Genomic DNA, 16823 nt, shown 5'->3' with positions numbered 1-16823 from the left:
GAGGTAATAAAACACACATGGAAAAAAGAACAAGTGTGTCCACAGGTGCATGGCTGACTACCATGCATCCTCCACAATTTCTTGCTCTTTGATTTGCAGTTTATTCTCAACTTCACCAGGAAAAGTTCTTGATAACAAAGTGCATGGGCTGCGGCTGCTGCTTGTATTCTCAGTAGTATATGCTCAGCCTATATGAATGCATGCATGCATGTGCTGTGTATACAATGGCTATGTGCTGCCACACTGTAACGCAGGCCTTAGTTTACACATAATTATGGCTGCCTTATACTGTTATCGTCAGTGACCAAGCAGCACAGATTATAGGCTAGTAATATATTCTGTATTGGAGTTTAGATCTACATAAACATTATAGCCATTGATTCTCAACTCAACCTCCTATTACTGTTGTGCTGGCTTGACTCCACTGCTCAGAATAGACTTCTCTAGAGGGGGCCCTATAATCACTAAGGGGGGCGTAACCGCTAGTGCAATGGGGCCCCCCCCCTTACACCCCAAAATAAGGGGGGGCCATATCCCTTTACTGTTGACAACAACAATCTGGGAGGGAGCGTGTTATCAACTTGTGAATGTTGCATGATATTGGATTCTGTGGCAGATTGGATAGTGTCATGAACCCATTATCCTTTGAAGTTCTGCTGAGCTGTTCAATTAGGACACAACAAGCTATACAGCATGTAGGACTGAGTAGTATCCATTGGTAGACCCTCTGGACTATCTTGGTAGCCATAGAATATTTTCAAAGAGGAAGCAGCAAGCCATTTGTGTACACAGGCACTTCACAAGTGGACACAAGCTCTACAATAGTCTACATGCTTGCTAAGCAGCTTAGTTGACCAGAGTGCAGCTTTTAAAGGCCACAAATACTTCCATCGAGGCAGCAGCAAGGCATAAAATCGATGGTTAGTTTGTGCACAACCATTGACCCACGCCCATCTCTACAAGCCATAGCTACTTCATTGGGGGCGGCGATAACATCAAGCTAATTAATTTTGGTGGGTTGGGCTCAGATGCAAACTAAAGTGATGAACTGTTCCAGGTTCCAGATTGTGTGCGGCTGACCGGGAAAGGGATATTGCTTCTACACCGACAATTTTGGGCCCCCCCATGTTTAGGCCCCCCCGGGCCTAGAATTTAAAAATTTTGGGCCCCCGGGCCTAGAATGTTAACAGTTTAGGCCCCCCAGGGGGTCCAAACTCTGTTAACATTCTAGGCCCCCACTGTGAGATTAGGCCCCCCTCTTCTGCTATCCTTTTCTGCACAATAGAACGAAGTCAAAGAGATATAATAATATGGTAAGGTTAGCTCTATTAGTTGACAAAGCATCAAAGAGACTGCATGCATGCAGTATCAAAGTAGCAAAAATGTTTGCATTATTATTCTATCATGGAATTCAAAGTGAAGGAAGATTTACCTTTCATGCTTTACCTATAAGAGTTAAATGCTTTGATGCAGCTCTGCAATATTGGATCTGCCTGTAAGACAATTGATGTTGTTGCATAGCTATATCGCCATATTTGCAACTTCGTGCTTACTTTCTCAGCCAAATTTCAGGACAAAAAAGTATAAAGCCATAGATCTATAATAAAACACACAATTTCAGTGCAAAGACAACAATTCATATCTTCCTCCATGTTTTCCTATACATAGAAGATGTAAATTGTTGTGGGGATGCTCCAATAGCATCACTGGCTCAGCTCTCAAGTAATGTGGAATCACAGATAGAAGTCAAGAGAGAAACTGTTGTATCATGGTGGAATCACAATAGCAGTTTTCTTTCGGGACAAGGGTAATCTTGGACAGTCCTGACCAATTCGGGACAGTTGGCACCTATGTGCTTCGTGCTGCACGAGGCCTGATTTATATATGCTGAAATTTTCAACAAATACTTTAACTCGACATTCACAAGAAGTGACTATACACTTCCTCCATGGGACAAAATGCCCTCCCCCACTTATCAACTGAGCTCTATCTCTATAGAAGAGTCTGAGGTGTACGAAACCCTCACCTCACTAGACACAACAAAGTCACCAGGCCACGATAATATAAATGCGTCAACCCTCAAATGCTGTGCTACCGCTCTCACAAGATCAGTCACACACATTTTCAATTCTAGCCTATCTTCACATACTTTCCCACCCCACTGGAAGGTCCACAAAATCTGCCCAATCCCAAAGAAGGGCGACCCCCATCTTGTAGAAAACTTTTGGCCCATCTCTCTTCTCCCAATTATATCCAAAGTCTTTGAATCTATCATCTACAAGAAAATTATTACATTCGTGAGACCAAAGATAACATGCCAACAATTCGGGTTCCTAAGAAACCGATCATGTCTTTCTCAATTAATCCTATTCTTTTCCCAAGTTTTTGACAACATAGAAAACCGAAAACCTACAGATGTCATCTACCTAGATTTTAAGAAAGCTTTCGACACGGTCCCACACAATGAGCTGTTGCTAAAGCTTTGGAAGACAGGCATCACAGGCCCTCTTTGGCTGTGGTTTAAATCGTACCTACATGACAGGATACACTTCACAAGTGTTATTAATACTCCATCCAACTACTTACCAGTTATGTCAGGAGTTCCGCAAGGAAGCATCCTAGGCCCACTGTTATTTATTATTTTTATCAATGACCTACCAGAGTGCATCTCATCTGCCAATCCATTTCTATTTGCGGACGACACAAAGCTAGTAAAGTGCATCACTTCTACGGAAGACCAATTGGAATTACAAACAGACATCAACCAGTTGTCATCCTGGTGCACTACTTGGAACATGCAACTCAATGAAGGAAAATGTAATGTGCTGCGCATAACTCATCCTAGCTGGCACGAAGACAACCCTAATACACTCTACTCAATCCACAATTCTCACCTTAACTTTGCTACAAAAGAAAAAGACCTAGGCTTGTGCATAGCCAACAACCTCTCCTGGTCACTGCATTATAACCTCATATCGTCTAAGGCCTACCGAGCTCTTAACCTCATCCGACGGACGATTTCAATGAAATCAGAAACCAGCACAAAAAAATCGTTATATATAACCCTAGTTAGATCCCAGGTCACCTACTGCTCCCAAGTCTGGAGACCAAATTTGATCAAGGACATTCAAAAACTAGAAAGAATCCAGAGGAGAGCCACCAAATTCATACTCAATGATTACTCAAGCTCATACAGATCAAGGCTGTCCGATTTGAAGCTACTACCTCTAATGTACTGGTTTGAAATACAGGACATAATGTTTCTAGTAAAGTCACTAAAGGAACCCTCGGACAACTTCAACATAAGAGATCACATCAAATTCGTTACTGGTCGCACCCGCTTCAGTTGCAACAACAAACTCACTGTACAAGCCAATCACTACAGCGCAAGCAGACACTTCTACCTCAATCGTATCACAAGGTTATGGAACTTGATGCCCACTATGCTGATGGATATCAGCGCACCACTAACTTCAACAAAGAATACACTCCACCATTACTTCTGGGAGCACTTCAAACAAAACTTTGTCTCTGACATCCCATGTACCTACCACTTAATGTGCCCATGCAACAGATGCTACACACGTAATTATAGCTAGCTTCACATGTAATCATTAAATTATCCAGCTGTGTCGCTCAATGCGGCACAGTCTGTCAGCTATAGTCTTTGCTACAACAATTACTTGTTTTTATATCATTCACGTTACAGGCTGTAAAGTCTTAATAATAATAATAATAATAATAATAATAATAGAATGACATGGTGCAGTGTGATGGCTGTGAGACCAGTGGTATACTACTGTATATGAATGAAATGTGTGTGTATAAGGAGAGCTGCATTCAGTAACTGGCACTGCATAGACTGTGAAGACCATAGAAGACTGTATTGGTGTATTTTGAGAATGCACTGTCACATAATGTTATAGCCTCGATCCCAGGCCGATCTGTCTCTAATTGAACGCTAGGTCGCCTCCTCGGCCTGGTATTGATTGTATCTGGGCGTGTATCTGGGCATGTGCTGTGGTTGCTGTGGTTGCTCAGGTATTCGCTAAAAAAGAGCGAATACCTGAGCAAGGTGGAGCGAATAGAACACTAATAGTACGTGTATGTAAGCATACTTACTCCGTAAAATCACCGTTAAATCACAAAGAACTCTGTGTCATAGGTCTATTCTTTTAGTTTGTCATAGATATAGGCTTAGCTAGCTAGAGTGTGAGGAGCTGTCTTGTGCGAAGGAAGAAGGAGCATCACTCTTGTGAAAGAACAGACCTAGGTTCTCAAGTTTCTGCTATCAGTGGCTACCTTTGATTGACTACACAATTTAATACAAGCGCTTGATTAGACCATTGATTGCCAGATACACTTGGTAGAGTCTATCCTCAGACTCTGGCCATCGATCTCTTGTATACTATGCTCAGGGGTGTCCACAAGTGGCTGGGCCTGGGATGTATTGTCAAGGTGAGCGATATAAATCAATAATCCCCTTTCATCATTGGAAATTGTACACTATAGCCTATAGCCCAATCCTTGGTATCTGGATCAAGATATGACATTACGGCACTGACACTGGTGTTGTGTTAGCCTCCTTCACCGGCCTTCAAGGAAGTGCGGCCTGGGATCGTGGCTAGTTTGTGTGGACCATCACTGTGAGTTACAAAATGTATAGTGGAATGGTGAATTTAAGTTCATACTAATTTGTATACAGGAGCAAAATGGAACCTTCCCCTCCAACCCCCGTCGTACTCCTCCTAGCTGATGGGTGTGAACTAATTGAAAGAGGATGCCCCAGTGCCACTCGTGTCCTTCCCAAGGGTCCGATCTTATAGAACTACCTGCACTAAAACTACGGACGTGGAATGGCTCTTTCAACACTTGTGGTTGCTATCCTGACCAGTGACGTCAGGATTCTACTGTCTCTTGATGCACTGTGAACACACAATCTTTGTTATGCCACCTGAAGGCTTAGCAGGCATATCCAACGCAGTATTTATTAAGTCTTTCTGGAAGCTCTTGTTTGAGATCTTCGCTTCTAAACATCTGCATTTTATTATGGACGCAGTACTGCTGTGCACAGTATTAATTTCTAGTGTCATTATATCATTATATCGCTGTATTTTTAGCCAACTGTGATAAACTGAAGATTTTACAGTCATAGCTGATACTTACCAGTTTCCGGTCACGCCCAGATACAATCAATACCAGGCCGAGGAGGCGACCTAGCGTTCAATTAGAGACGGATCGGCCTGGGATCGAGGCTAATAATGTTACCGCTGTTGCGCTGTTAATGGGGGGCCTAAAATGTTAAAATTCTAGCCCCGGGGGGGCCAATCTCATGGGGGGCCTAAAATTTTATGACACCGGCATAATTTGCCAGGGCCTATTCAGAACTGTCAGCGTGAGTGTTGAGTATAGTTCTATCTAGTAGAGTTGGTGATAAGCTACATCAGTGTATACTCTATTCAAGAACAGGTACATAAGAGAATTTTTCAGTTACTATAAAATTATTGTTAACATAATCTATCATGGGGGTTGTCAATGAGTTGGTTGACAAGTGGGAAAATCAGCTATATAGTCTACTGCACTGGTGCATGTACATTCAGTATATGTATACCTGCTGCTTATATGATACTGTATACCTAGCATTATAGGAGATTATTATCGTTGGCATTGTCATAATTATGAACTTGCCCACCAATCCTTCCCCTTGAGTCTTTCAACACAACTTTGTTGCAGAAGTTGAGAGTATTGTTGTTACTATCACTAAAGCTGTGGCTACTACTGATCATATGCAAGCCTTGAGTAAGCAACCGGAAGTGAGGTTACAGAGAGCAAGTCACTTCCTGAAATGAGGTTAGTACATACTGTTGTTTCACTGTTTATGTCAGCTATTTATTATTATCACTATAATTATTGTAAATATTACCACAAAATTGTATCGCACACACGCACATTCTAATCAATGATGGTTGCACTCGTCTTATCTCCCCATAGTGACAACCTTCTTGAACAATTATGGTGGGCTTGTTATAATGGCCATAACCAAGAAGTGCTTGAGCTGCTACAAAAAGGAGCTCCACCCAACAGTGACTACTACACTAGAGAACGGGATGGACGCACTCCACTACACAAGGCATGTGCTTCTAACCATCCCCACTGTACAGAATTACTTATCAAGTTTGGAGCCATTGTAGCTGCTACGGATAACAATGGTTGGACCCCCTTACACTGGGCATGTTCTCGCAACAGTAAAGCCACTGCTAAACTGTTACTGGAGAACTACTATCCCACAGGTGAGCCTGAGTGCAGCGTGTCTGTATGTATTCTGTATATGACATAGTGTGACAGAGTAAGACAACAACACATTTGAGTGTATGAAGAGGAGTATGCGACTCCCTCGCACATTCCATTCTATATCTCGGACTGAATCCGTCACTAACACTTGTAGTTGTGTAAACTGTTAGCCATGAATAAAATTAAATGTGGGCTGGAGGTATAGGTACAAACCAGGGTTCTCGTTAAAAGGGCATTAAGGGGGCATGGTGCCCTGCTTCAATTATTGGACGCCCTCTTAAGGTTACGGTAAACCGTTTGCTTATTAATTATTCATGAGCTAGATCTAGTAATCTTTTCCAGCTAGAATAAGCTGGAAGTCCAGCTAAAACGCAATAGTCATTTTTAGACATTTTTAATAGACAGCTTAGGTGCAGTCTACTGTAGCTGAAGTATATGCAGGGCCACACGAAGAGATATTTTTACTGAAAGCTCACAAGAGGCTGTTTTCCTTGGCTCTGTCAGCCATTTTAAGTACATGTTTTTGTTTGTGAGAGTTTTCTGGCTTCGTGTAGCCCTCCAGAATGGTAAGAAGTATCCTATAAGAGCAAGAACACGGAGCTAGAAGTATTTTTGGAAGCATAAAATGACTACTAGTTTGTGTTGTTTCTAGTAACTTGATGATCGCTCAGAGCTTCCACTGAAAGATATTTTGAAGATTGATGCTTGTCATACAGATTGATACACCAATATATTTATCATGTATGTGCTTTAAACTTCTCTCATGGCATTTATAGTTTCACAAAAATCATTATTTACCAGCATCAAGCATCTTAATTGTAAAATTTGGAAGTGTAGCGGTTTTTTGTAAAACTGAGTTGATCACATGAAGTTGATCCTATGAAAAGTTGATTCTATGAGAGTTGACCTACTAACAATTGACCTCATGCAAAGTTGCTCTGGTAAGAATTGATCTCGTGGGAGTTGATCTCATGAAAGTTGATCTCGTGTGCACACACACCCTTATAATGACCACATGGTAGCTATAATTTTTTTTTTTTTTTTTTTTTGCTAACAGACTTCTAGTATAGCTAGCTTTCTAGTTCATGTAATCAATATGAGTCCAGTAGAGCTGCTACTAAAGTTACTGTGTTGAGGACTGACTAGGTATTTCTCTCAGTCTGCTCATCATTTTTATCATTGTGCTTTGTCAGCGTATCCCCCCCCCTTTATTTTTCTGCTAGCTAGAACCCTGCAAACCACATGCGTGTATGCTGATATCATTTTTAACTAATTAACCACTACACCTACGCACCACTTAAGATGAGGTCTGATAGTGACGTGGTATGACATACTTGTACCGTAACATGGTTTACACTACAACTGCTACAGTTGAATACTCCTCTTCAGACACTCCTGGCTGTATATATATAGTAGCCTCGATCCCAGGCCAAGTTTTCGCTTTTGTAACGGTTATAGGCAAACAACTAGGCCTGGTACTAGTTGTCTGCGTATGCGTCAAATTTTCATTGTATTTGTGATCGGCAAAAATATTTATAATAATTATTGACATAGAAAATGCACATGCAGAGTGAGTATACACAAAAAATGCACATAGGGAGCTGCTTCACAAGGGCCTGGGGAGTTTCCAGTTGTGCTGCAGCACGATTATAGTGACCCAAGGTAACTTCAGGATGATTGAATGCGTTCAAATTACGTTTCAAGAAGGCTGCTGGACCTCTCTCATTCTAGGCCCCTATACTCGTATAAACTCAGTTTGAGAAAACGTACATTCTCTTGATACCTCTGAGCTACCCAGCAATGCTCGAACAAGCAGATCATATATATACTCCAGTCCAGTGAGTATAGGATAAGATTAAAAAGAAACAAAAGACGGTTAAACCGTTACCTCTAACTGTCCAGTCTCGTCCGTTATAGTATAGCCAAGAGGAGCACTGTCGGGATAGCTGGATATTAGCCATTGCTCCCGCTGTGCAGAGAAGTAGACATTATAAGCACGTGTAGATCTACATATTAAATTTCTCGTATTAAACAGGTTATAGTGTCATTGTCGACAAGCTGATGATGGCAGCACCAAGTTCTCTATAGCTCACACACCATATTAAAAGTAGATCAATGGTAAAACTATAGTCTACCTAGATCTTGCCAACAAGACTTGATAGCATAGGGCCCACGCAAAAATATCTGAGCTTTATACCTCTTCCCTTAATTGTTGCTCAGTCTAAGCTTCAGAGAAGATAGAAGCTTCAGCTAACAGCCATTCCAATCGATTCCAATAATGATAAACGGGAACTGACTTCTAGTACACGATAGTACACGAATATAAATGTCACGAAAGTGAACGAGAATCTGACAAACGACTGACGCATGCGCAGACAACTAGTACCAGGCCTATATAGTTGTTTGCCTAACCGTTATAAAAGCGAAAACTCGGCTCGAGGCTATATATATATAGTAGTTGCTTACTCCACTTCTTGTAATCCTGGTATGTTTTATGATAATTATCGCCTCATTTGCTAGCACACATGCACTATACGGCCAGTTCATGATCAGCTCCTGTTCAACCCAACCATGCAGATATCAAGGACCTTAATGGACGGATTGCTACTGATGTGGCTAGAAATACTGGGCACCGTGCCTTGGCTGACTATGTAGAGGGGTTCCAGCCTGGACCTAGAGGTGAGTTGGCCATCAGCTGTTGTACAAAGTAGTCAGTATAAGTATCTATAGTGAGTTGCATGGTCAGTACAGCATCGGTGGTTTCCGTGTGATATCGTGCATAGTCCATATATAACAGAATCAATACATGCAAGTGTACGTAGTCCTATAACCTATGTACAGTGCAATTCCACAGATGTGTGCTAGACGTGCAATGACATGCCTTAGGGACTATTTGTATGCAGGGCCCCCTCGATAATTATTACAGGAGTCTCTTTGGCTTCTAAGTCTCACCTACAAGTACATGCCTCAGAGACTGCTCAGTGCACTGGATACTACAGTACATGCATGGAGTGTCATTGGCTTCTAAATCTCACAGATATGACTCCTCAACATTATAATATTATTATGTAGATCCTCTGTCCTCTTACCCAACACTGGAACAGCTGAGTCAGCTGGAATGTGATCAATGGCTTCAACTTGGTGCTTGCTTGGGATTGGGCAATGACCAACTTCAAACCATAAAGAAGAGCCAACATCCCACAGCAACAACTCTTCAGGCAGCCAAAATCAAGAGTATTGAAATGCAGTGGAAGGATATTGTGGAATCTCTAGTGAGGATTGGAGAGTACAAGTTGGCAGAGAGTGTGTGCACTCAGCAAGGTCAGCAAATGACTGCTTCTGTTAAATTTACTAGTGCGATCATTTTCTTGTTAGTATAAAATCGCTGTAGAAACAATGTGGTACACTAGATGGAAAGTCCTTTTTTTGCTATACACATTATGTGTACTGTACTATACTGAATGGTACTTATGCCATAAACTGCAGGGGAAGGTGAGAGTGCTCTGTCAGTGGGTGTATTATATGGCTGGCTGGACTGGGTTAAGTATCTTGTGGAAACAGTGGGCCTCAATCCAAAAGGTGCCTCTAAGTTCTATTATTATGATAGTCAGTGATTCATAAAAATTATTAATTTTGATTGATGTTAATCAAACAACAATTGCGCTTGCAGGTATAGTCAACATGGCTGCTTTCACCCCACTCTCTCTGGCCTGTGCTAATGGCCACTTGGATACAGTCAAGTACCTTGTGAACGAGCATCATTGTGATCCTAGAAGTACGTTCATCATTTTTGTGTATCAGTAGGGGGTAGGGGTACATGTCGTAGTCTCTTATCTCTTGATCATCATGCATACTGTATATGTAATTTTATTGCACTCTGTTTCACTAGCCACTCAGAATGTGAAAAAGGAACCGTATATATGCTCAGTATGCCACTCAGTGTTTTTTTATTGTACTCAGAGGTATTAAGGCACGTCCATAATCAAAATTAGCCAACGTCACATACATCAAAAAGTATTCAATATTAAACATAGTACCGTATATCTTCTAATTTATCGGACAGCAAAAAATAATTATTTTGGAAATTGTCCGGGTATAATTGGAACAGACTTTTATAGAGCATGCGAAGTGTCCGGAATAATTAGAACAAGCAAGCAGCTGCATGCGAGCTAGCTAAGTTTAATAGAACAGGGTACGACTGAATAGTTGCACTAGCTATCTAAAACTAGCTACTCAAAGGCTATCTAACTGCAGCACTCTAAGTCTTACTTGCCGTCTATGAATGGTAGCTCAACTTTTCAAGGTATTGTCCGGATATTTAGAACAAATGTAATATTAAAGTACTGGAGTGTCCGTTGTATTAGAACAACGAAAATTTCCCAAAAGAGTGTCCGGGTAATTAGAAGTGTCCGATAAATTAGAAGATATACGGTAATTGCACATGTTGGCATTAATTTTATTCATTACCCAAGATTGTGTATATTATGTAGTATTAATGAGATTCATAATTTTTATCAGTGCATGTGACGTCATGAGTCAATGTGTTTGCCTATAGCTAGCTGCTAGAAGTAATATCTTTAGCAACAAAAGCAGCTGGCTTAAGCAAGGTAAGAGTAGCTGTTTAGGCCCTCAAAAGATAGAGTATGTTGTCATGATTATGTTTCTTAAGTGGGAAGTCAATATGTGCAAAATTGCCTTAGCTATACTGGCTTCTTTAGCTCTGGCAGCCACCCTAGAGGTAGGCTATGTTGTGTATCTCAAGAATACAGTAACTGTTACTCTTCCCATTTATGATACTAGTACCTAGCAATGAGTTGTTCATCTAGCCTTGTTTTTGAAGCTTGATCTTAGCATCTTCATGGCCGCTTTTTGCAGTTTTCTTACTAAAAGTGGCATGATGTCATCACTATTTATGGGGCTAATTAGCATAATTGAATTAAGCTAATTAGTTTTTTGGAAAAAGAAAACATTGAGCTTCATTTTGGATCATCTTGATGTAGCATAAATAGTATGTTGCAAACAATACAGCAGTATGAACATTGTGTTAAATTTTGGTATTCAGACTTTGACCCGGGCATTAAGTGCGCAGAGTAATTTTAAATGAAAATAAAGATCATGTGACCAATTAACATGAAATTTCCTTGTAAAACAAAAAGTATTTTGTTCCAGCTAAGTTAGATCCTGGAATCCTGATGTACATATCATAATTATACTGATGAAATCCTGCTGCGCAAGAGCAAATTCATATAGATAATCATGGTCTACACAAACAACATGCTAAGATTTACCTGAATTGTCCCTGCTCATAACTTTCTTGTTTGGCTGCACTCTGTCTTGCGCAGCAGGAAACAAGTTGTCTACTATCTAGCTAAGGCCTTTAATACTACTAGGTAGCCTACAACAAATCCGTTTTCAGGGTTTTACTCGATCAACTATAGCTACGGTCAACTTCAGTAAGTTAAGTACAGTGTCCATGTGACCGAAGCTCCACCCCCACTAGTAATTGCAGACGTTTTCCACCCACGCATGTGATAAAAATCCCAATGCAATGACGCCATGTGTATGAATCTCATTATAATAAAATTCCTTGTCATTTTAATTTGGACAGTCCTTAATGCTCCTGAGTATAGCCTCGCTAAAATAAGCCCATCTTGAATAAACGCCCATCCCCCCTTTTGCTCGAAGTTCTTGCACAAGGGTATTTTCACTCAATATTCGAATGAAAACTCGCCGTTCGCGATTAAACGCCCAGTCCCCTAATAAGGCTAGACTTCTTGCAGAAAAGGGTGGGCGTATTTTCGCGAGGGTTTACGGTATGTTCTTTGATGTGCTTTACTCTATCAGGCACCGCAAATTAAACCAGACGTTTTATTTGAAAGCTCTGTGTACCTTATTTTGATATTGAGTAATATCAGTCCATCTCCAAGTTGCATCACTCAGTACACTCTTGGTGTGTGCAGGTACAGTCAACAAGGCTGGAGACACCCCACTCTCTCTGGCCTGTGCTAATGGACACTTGGAAATAATTAAGTATCTCGTCATCACACATGGCTGTGCTACAAATGGTAAGTTATAGTTAAACAATGGCCTCGAATTGTATATTTTTTATTTACACGTGAGAGTGATCTGATAAACCACGAGGCGGTGTAGTTTAACTGGCTTGTACTATATGTACTATGTTTAGTAACTACTGTTTGACGTCACTGGAATTGGAACAGTGTGTCAAATTTGTTGCAAAGGTGGGATACTGTATTCAGTTCTAGCTGTACATGTAGTTCGACCTCAAGCCATGGTATATGGCAGTTATACACTAGGGTATAACTGCCATATACCGTGGCTTGTGGTCAGACAGGTTGTACAAGTATAGTATAAACTACAACTGAAGCCTTTGATCTTTGGTGCAACCATATAGTACAACTATATAATTATAGTTGGAACAATTTTGTTTCTGTGTATATATAATTATACTGAATGTCACGATCTTATGCGTGCATGGTCTCCTATTATTGTAGCAACTGGCTATTTGTCATCAATCAGGGAATGAATGTAAAATTTATGTTTTCCAGATTACCTGCTAGCCTCTGTCAAAGGGAATCGAAATCAAAGAGCTGTTGAATATCTTTTGGTAGAATGTTACTGTGATCCGAATGTGACCGACGAAAAAGGCAAGACACCTCTCGATTTGGCCAATGACCCTAAGATCATAAAGCTCCTCTTAAAACATGGAGCCAAGGCTGCCAATGTCTACAAGGAACACAGCAAGCTCATTGGAAAGCTCTCCTCCAAGCGACGCCCGCACCTTCCTCTGTCTGTGCTCATCATTGGCGATGGTGGCGTGGGGAAGAGCACCCTGTTGAAGTCTATTCTGAGCCCAAAAGGGTTTTGGTCTAAACTACAGAAGGCAAGACCCGTAGACGGCGTCGATGCAAAGACAGTGGGGATCATACCGTACGAAGTATACACCAAAGAGTTTGGGAGAATCATCTACTTTGATTTTGCTGGTCAGAATGAGTTTTACACGAGCCACTGTGCCATTTTGGAAAATGCTGTTCAAATCTCACCACCCATCATTATCCTCTGTGCTAAGCTTGTAGAAAGTGAGCAGGCGATTATTGATTCCATGTATCGTTGGTTGAATCTCGTTCAAAACCAGTGCACCAATCTGAAAGGCAAAGCACATGTGATAGTAGTTGGTAGCCATGCCGATCAGGTAAAGGAAAAGGGAGAAGATCCACGAGCCAAAGAGGACATCTTTGCCCCCATTATCAAGCAATTCCCGAAGTTTGAGTTCAAAGAGTTTATTCCAATGGATTGTCGCTTTGCTGATTCGAATGATTTGACAAAAGCAAGAAATCAGATTCAGAAGAGCTCCGCTATTCTCCGCTCTCCAGAAACCATCAGCCTGAATGCTCACACCTTTTACATCTACCTTGCCGAAAGCTTCAAAGACGACCTTGCTTTATCATTGGGAAATGTCTATGAAAGAATTAAGAGCGATCTTAACGAGGATCTGTCACAACGCACTAAAGATATTCTTTCTTTCATACCCAGCACCGTCCCTCACCTTGTAGAGATCTGTGACCAGCTGCATAAAAGAGGTCTCCTCTTGTTTCTTCGCAATGACAGCTCTCCAGAGAAGTCTTTCTTAGTGATTGACCAACCAACGCTTCTGTCCAGAGTCACTGGGACCGTGTTTGCTCCTGAAAGTTTCCGCCAACACTGCAAGCTAGCTTCAAGCACTGGAGTGGTACCATTGTCGAAATTCCAAAAAGCATTCAGTGGCTTCAACATAGAGATGCTGATAGCCTACATGTCTCATTTAGAGCTGTGCTTCGAAATTATGGACATGCAAGTCTTGGATTTCCTTTCGAAAGAGATTGCTTCTTCCACTGACAGAGATGCTTCTGTTCCTGAGCCTGACACTCGATACCTCTTCTTTCCAGGGCTCATTCGAATCGAAACACCAGATCTAGTTTGGAAAGACGCTCAAAACATAAAGTACCACTTTGGTTGGATATTGGAAACATCTCAAGATATTGAGTTTTTCGATCCTCGCTGCCTTCAGGTCCTCATTCTGAGGATAGTGTTCACCTTCGGTCTTGCCCCTGCCAGCAAAGTATTGCACAATGTACCTTCCCTGCAGAGATTCTGCTCTGTGTGGAAAAGTGGGATCTACTGGTGCAACGATGATGGGATTACCGCACACCTCGAGCTTGCTGAAAATGGCAAATCTCTTGTTCTCAAAATGCGCAGTGACACAGTTCGACCGGAAGGTCTGATTCATCGCTTCAAAATTGTGAGCAAAATCCGTGAGACTGTTGAACATTATGGCCGCAATGTGAATGTGATTGAATCGGTGATTGATCCAGATGAAGTTGTCAAGCATCCTCTGAAAAATCCCTCTGACCTCCCATTGGTTAACATCAAAGATATTGCAGCAGCTGTCTCCTCGAACAGAAGAATGATGAAATCAACACAACAAGTTGCCTTTGCCTTCAAGCGTCTCTTACAGTTTGAGCCGTACGCTGGCCTGGATCGAACCACCATACAGTGTATCCACAGTGAAAAGAATGCCAAGAGAGACGAAATAATCTCCAAAGCTTTCATTTACCATTTTGCTAGCCAGATTGCCGACACAGACAATGAAGATCATAATGAAGTAGTTCGAAACAGTCGTATGTACAGAAGAATACTGAGCCCTTCCATTGTCACCATTCAGTTGGTCAGTCCCAGACGGGAGGTGATCCAGGCCCTTGAGACGTGGAGGAGTGAGACTAAGGGAACGTACAGCTGCCTGAAGGAGACTCTCAACAAGTACAGCGTCTTCACTGGGAGAAACCCTCTGGTGAGTGGAATATAACTATGAGAATGATAATAGCTTATGCATGCATGAATACTATTTTTCTCATTAAATTTTCATTTAAACTAGTCTATTCTTCATACACATGATACAGGACCTAGCTGGTGTGGCTCATGATGATATTGATCCCTCTGTGTTTAGTATCAGTGGTGATGAGCAAAAGGTGCGTTGTCCATAGCTGTGTACAAAATCTTAACAAATCTCCGGCCCTTTTGGATCCATTAATGAGTGCTTCCAATTTACTTCTTTATTTAACGTACAAAAGTTGAGTTTTACCCCAGACCTTTCTTTGTTGGTTGTTTAGCTATAAGTAATAATTATTTTCCTAAACATGTTATGTGTATAGGATCCAGGGACTACCAGCCTCCATGAGTTGATGGTCAAGTATGGAGTCACTGACGAGCAGTTGGATCGAGAGATTGAACAAGACGACCTTGCTCCAGTAGCTATGCACTTTGATGATGTGGAGCTCTACCTCAACCCACTGAAGTTGACTGCCAGTGAACAAGCTGACGTGAGGCGAGAGACTTATTTAAGTAGAAGCAATCAAGTGGCAGTGATCAACAGTTTGTCAATCTGGAGAGGTCACGAACCCAGCGAAGCAACATTCAGAGCACTGATTAAGATCTTATTGGATTTGAGAAAAGAGGAGATTGCTACCAAGATCTGTCAATACTTGAAAGAAAAGGTGTAACTACTGCACGTACAGTGACATGCATTCCTTCAAACATATTATTTGACATGTGAGCTTGACTGTATAATTATGTATAATTATATGTTTTGTGTGCAGTTAGCCTCGTTCCCAGCCTCATTGTTTCTAGCTAGGCTGCCAACTGTTTCAAAAAAAAATCGGCCTGGGACCGAGGCTAGTGTATACCTTTCACTCAAAAGTAGGGGTGGGCGTAATTTCGGACGTGGGCGTAATATCGGTATAATCGGAATTTATGTATGAGTTTTACTACGTATACTTTCTTTACATGCAGTCCCAGTGATCTATGAGTGCTATGTACTAGGTGTGAAATGCTGGAACTGAACTGTTATTGTGTTAAGTTATGTAATGTGTGTTTTTGTCATTTTTGTGGTTAGTAACTAGAGAGGTCACAAGATTGACCTCGTGGAGTGTAAGAGACTGAGTGTTAGTTCTTCTTGTGAGGATTAGTTTTCGTGTTCTAATGGTGTTGTGACTGTTCTGTTAGTATAATTTTGAGCTGATTTTAAAGTAGGCTTTAATTTTTCTACCAGTACTAGTTAATTTGGATCGTTCGGTTACACTAGGACTCTTGTTCTGATGTGAGCATTTCAGTTTGTTAATTACTGCGTGTGTATACTTAAGAATCCATGGAATATAGTCTCTTTATGTCTTGTTGCATTAATGATCTTCACCTAAACAAATTAATTTGGGGAAAGTAGTTTGCGAAATAAATTATGGTTTATTTTTTCTTGCGCAAATAATTATACCGGTTCTCCCCTCGATCAAATAATCATGCGCACTAGATCACAAAGTCTGTACCAATATTCGTAACGAACAATTAATACAAGACACACAAATTAGCACTAAAAATTATTTGCAAACAGGTCATGAAGTAGAGCTAGTGTAGTTAGTGTATAAGTGTGTGTCAGTTAACTTGAACTGAATCGTCTCTTCTAGGTATCACTTCTGGTTTCTCTTTAA

General features: G+C 41.1%; 2 protein-coding genes and 2 long non-coding RNA genes across 4 annotated transcripts in view; all 4 read left to right on the top strand.

The window, feature by feature from the left end:
- LOC135335873 (uncharacterized) overlaps positions 1-16387 on the top strand; it is a gene marked incomplete in the record, with an annotated part of 28037 nt that extends 11650 nt beyond the window's left edge. Inside the window, 3 exon segments of the mRNA XM_064531502.1 lie at positions 15246-15314; positions 15498-15839; positions 16135-16387. Of these exon segments, the coding sequence (XP_064387572.1) occupies positions 15246-15314; positions 15498-15839; positions 16135-16143 (420 nt within the window).
- Positions 4097-5154, top strand: LOC135336115 (uncharacterized). The gene is made up of 3 exons (XR_010394721.1): positions 4097-4458; positions 4513-4646; positions 4706-5154. It is a non-coding gene; the product is annotated as an uncharacterized LOC135336115 (long non-coding RNA).
- LOC135336039 (serine/threonine-protein phosphatase 6 regulatory ankyrin repeat subunit B-like) lies at positions 5338-10292 on the top strand. Its single transcript, XM_064531808.1, has 7 exons — positions 5338-5469; positions 5734-5850; positions 5992-6290; positions 8869-8970; positions 9364-9612; positions 9778-9870; positions 9962-10292. Exons 2-7 carry the CDS (start codon positions 5846-5848, stop codon positions 10093-10095), a joined length of 882 nt encoding a protein of 293 aa, XP_064387878.1. The 5' UTR covers positions 5338-5469; positions 5734-5845; the 3' UTR covers positions 10096-10292.
- On the top strand, positions 10720-12869 carry LOC135336164 (uncharacterized). Its single transcript, XR_010394781.1, has 3 exons — positions 10720-10898; positions 12252-12356; positions 12858-12869. It is a non-coding gene; the product is annotated as an uncharacterized LOC135336164 (long non-coding RNA).
- Positions 16388-16823: the final 436 nt, after the last annotated feature.

This window comes from Halichondria panicea, chromosome 5 (assembly GCF_963675165.1).
Source record: "Halichondria panicea chromosome 5, odHalPani1.1, whole genome shotgun sequence".
Lineage (NCBI taxonomy): Eukaryota > Metazoa > Porifera > Demospongiae > Suberitida > Halichondriidae > Halichondria > Halichondria panicea.
This window is presented reverse-complemented; position numbering and strand designations above follow the sequence as displayed.

Bases quoted from the DNA above. Each gene is read 5' to 3' on its own strand.
- LOC135336039 (XM_064531808.1), top strand. The intron at 8,971-9,363 runs GTGAGTTGGCCA...ATTATTATGTAG, and splicing joins GTTCCAGCCTGGACCTAGAG to ATCCTCTGTCCTCTTACCCA. The intron at 9,871-9,961 runs GTGCCTCTAAGT...TTGCGCTTGCAG, and splicing joins AGTGGGCCTCAATCCAAAAG to GTATAGTCAACATGGCTGCT.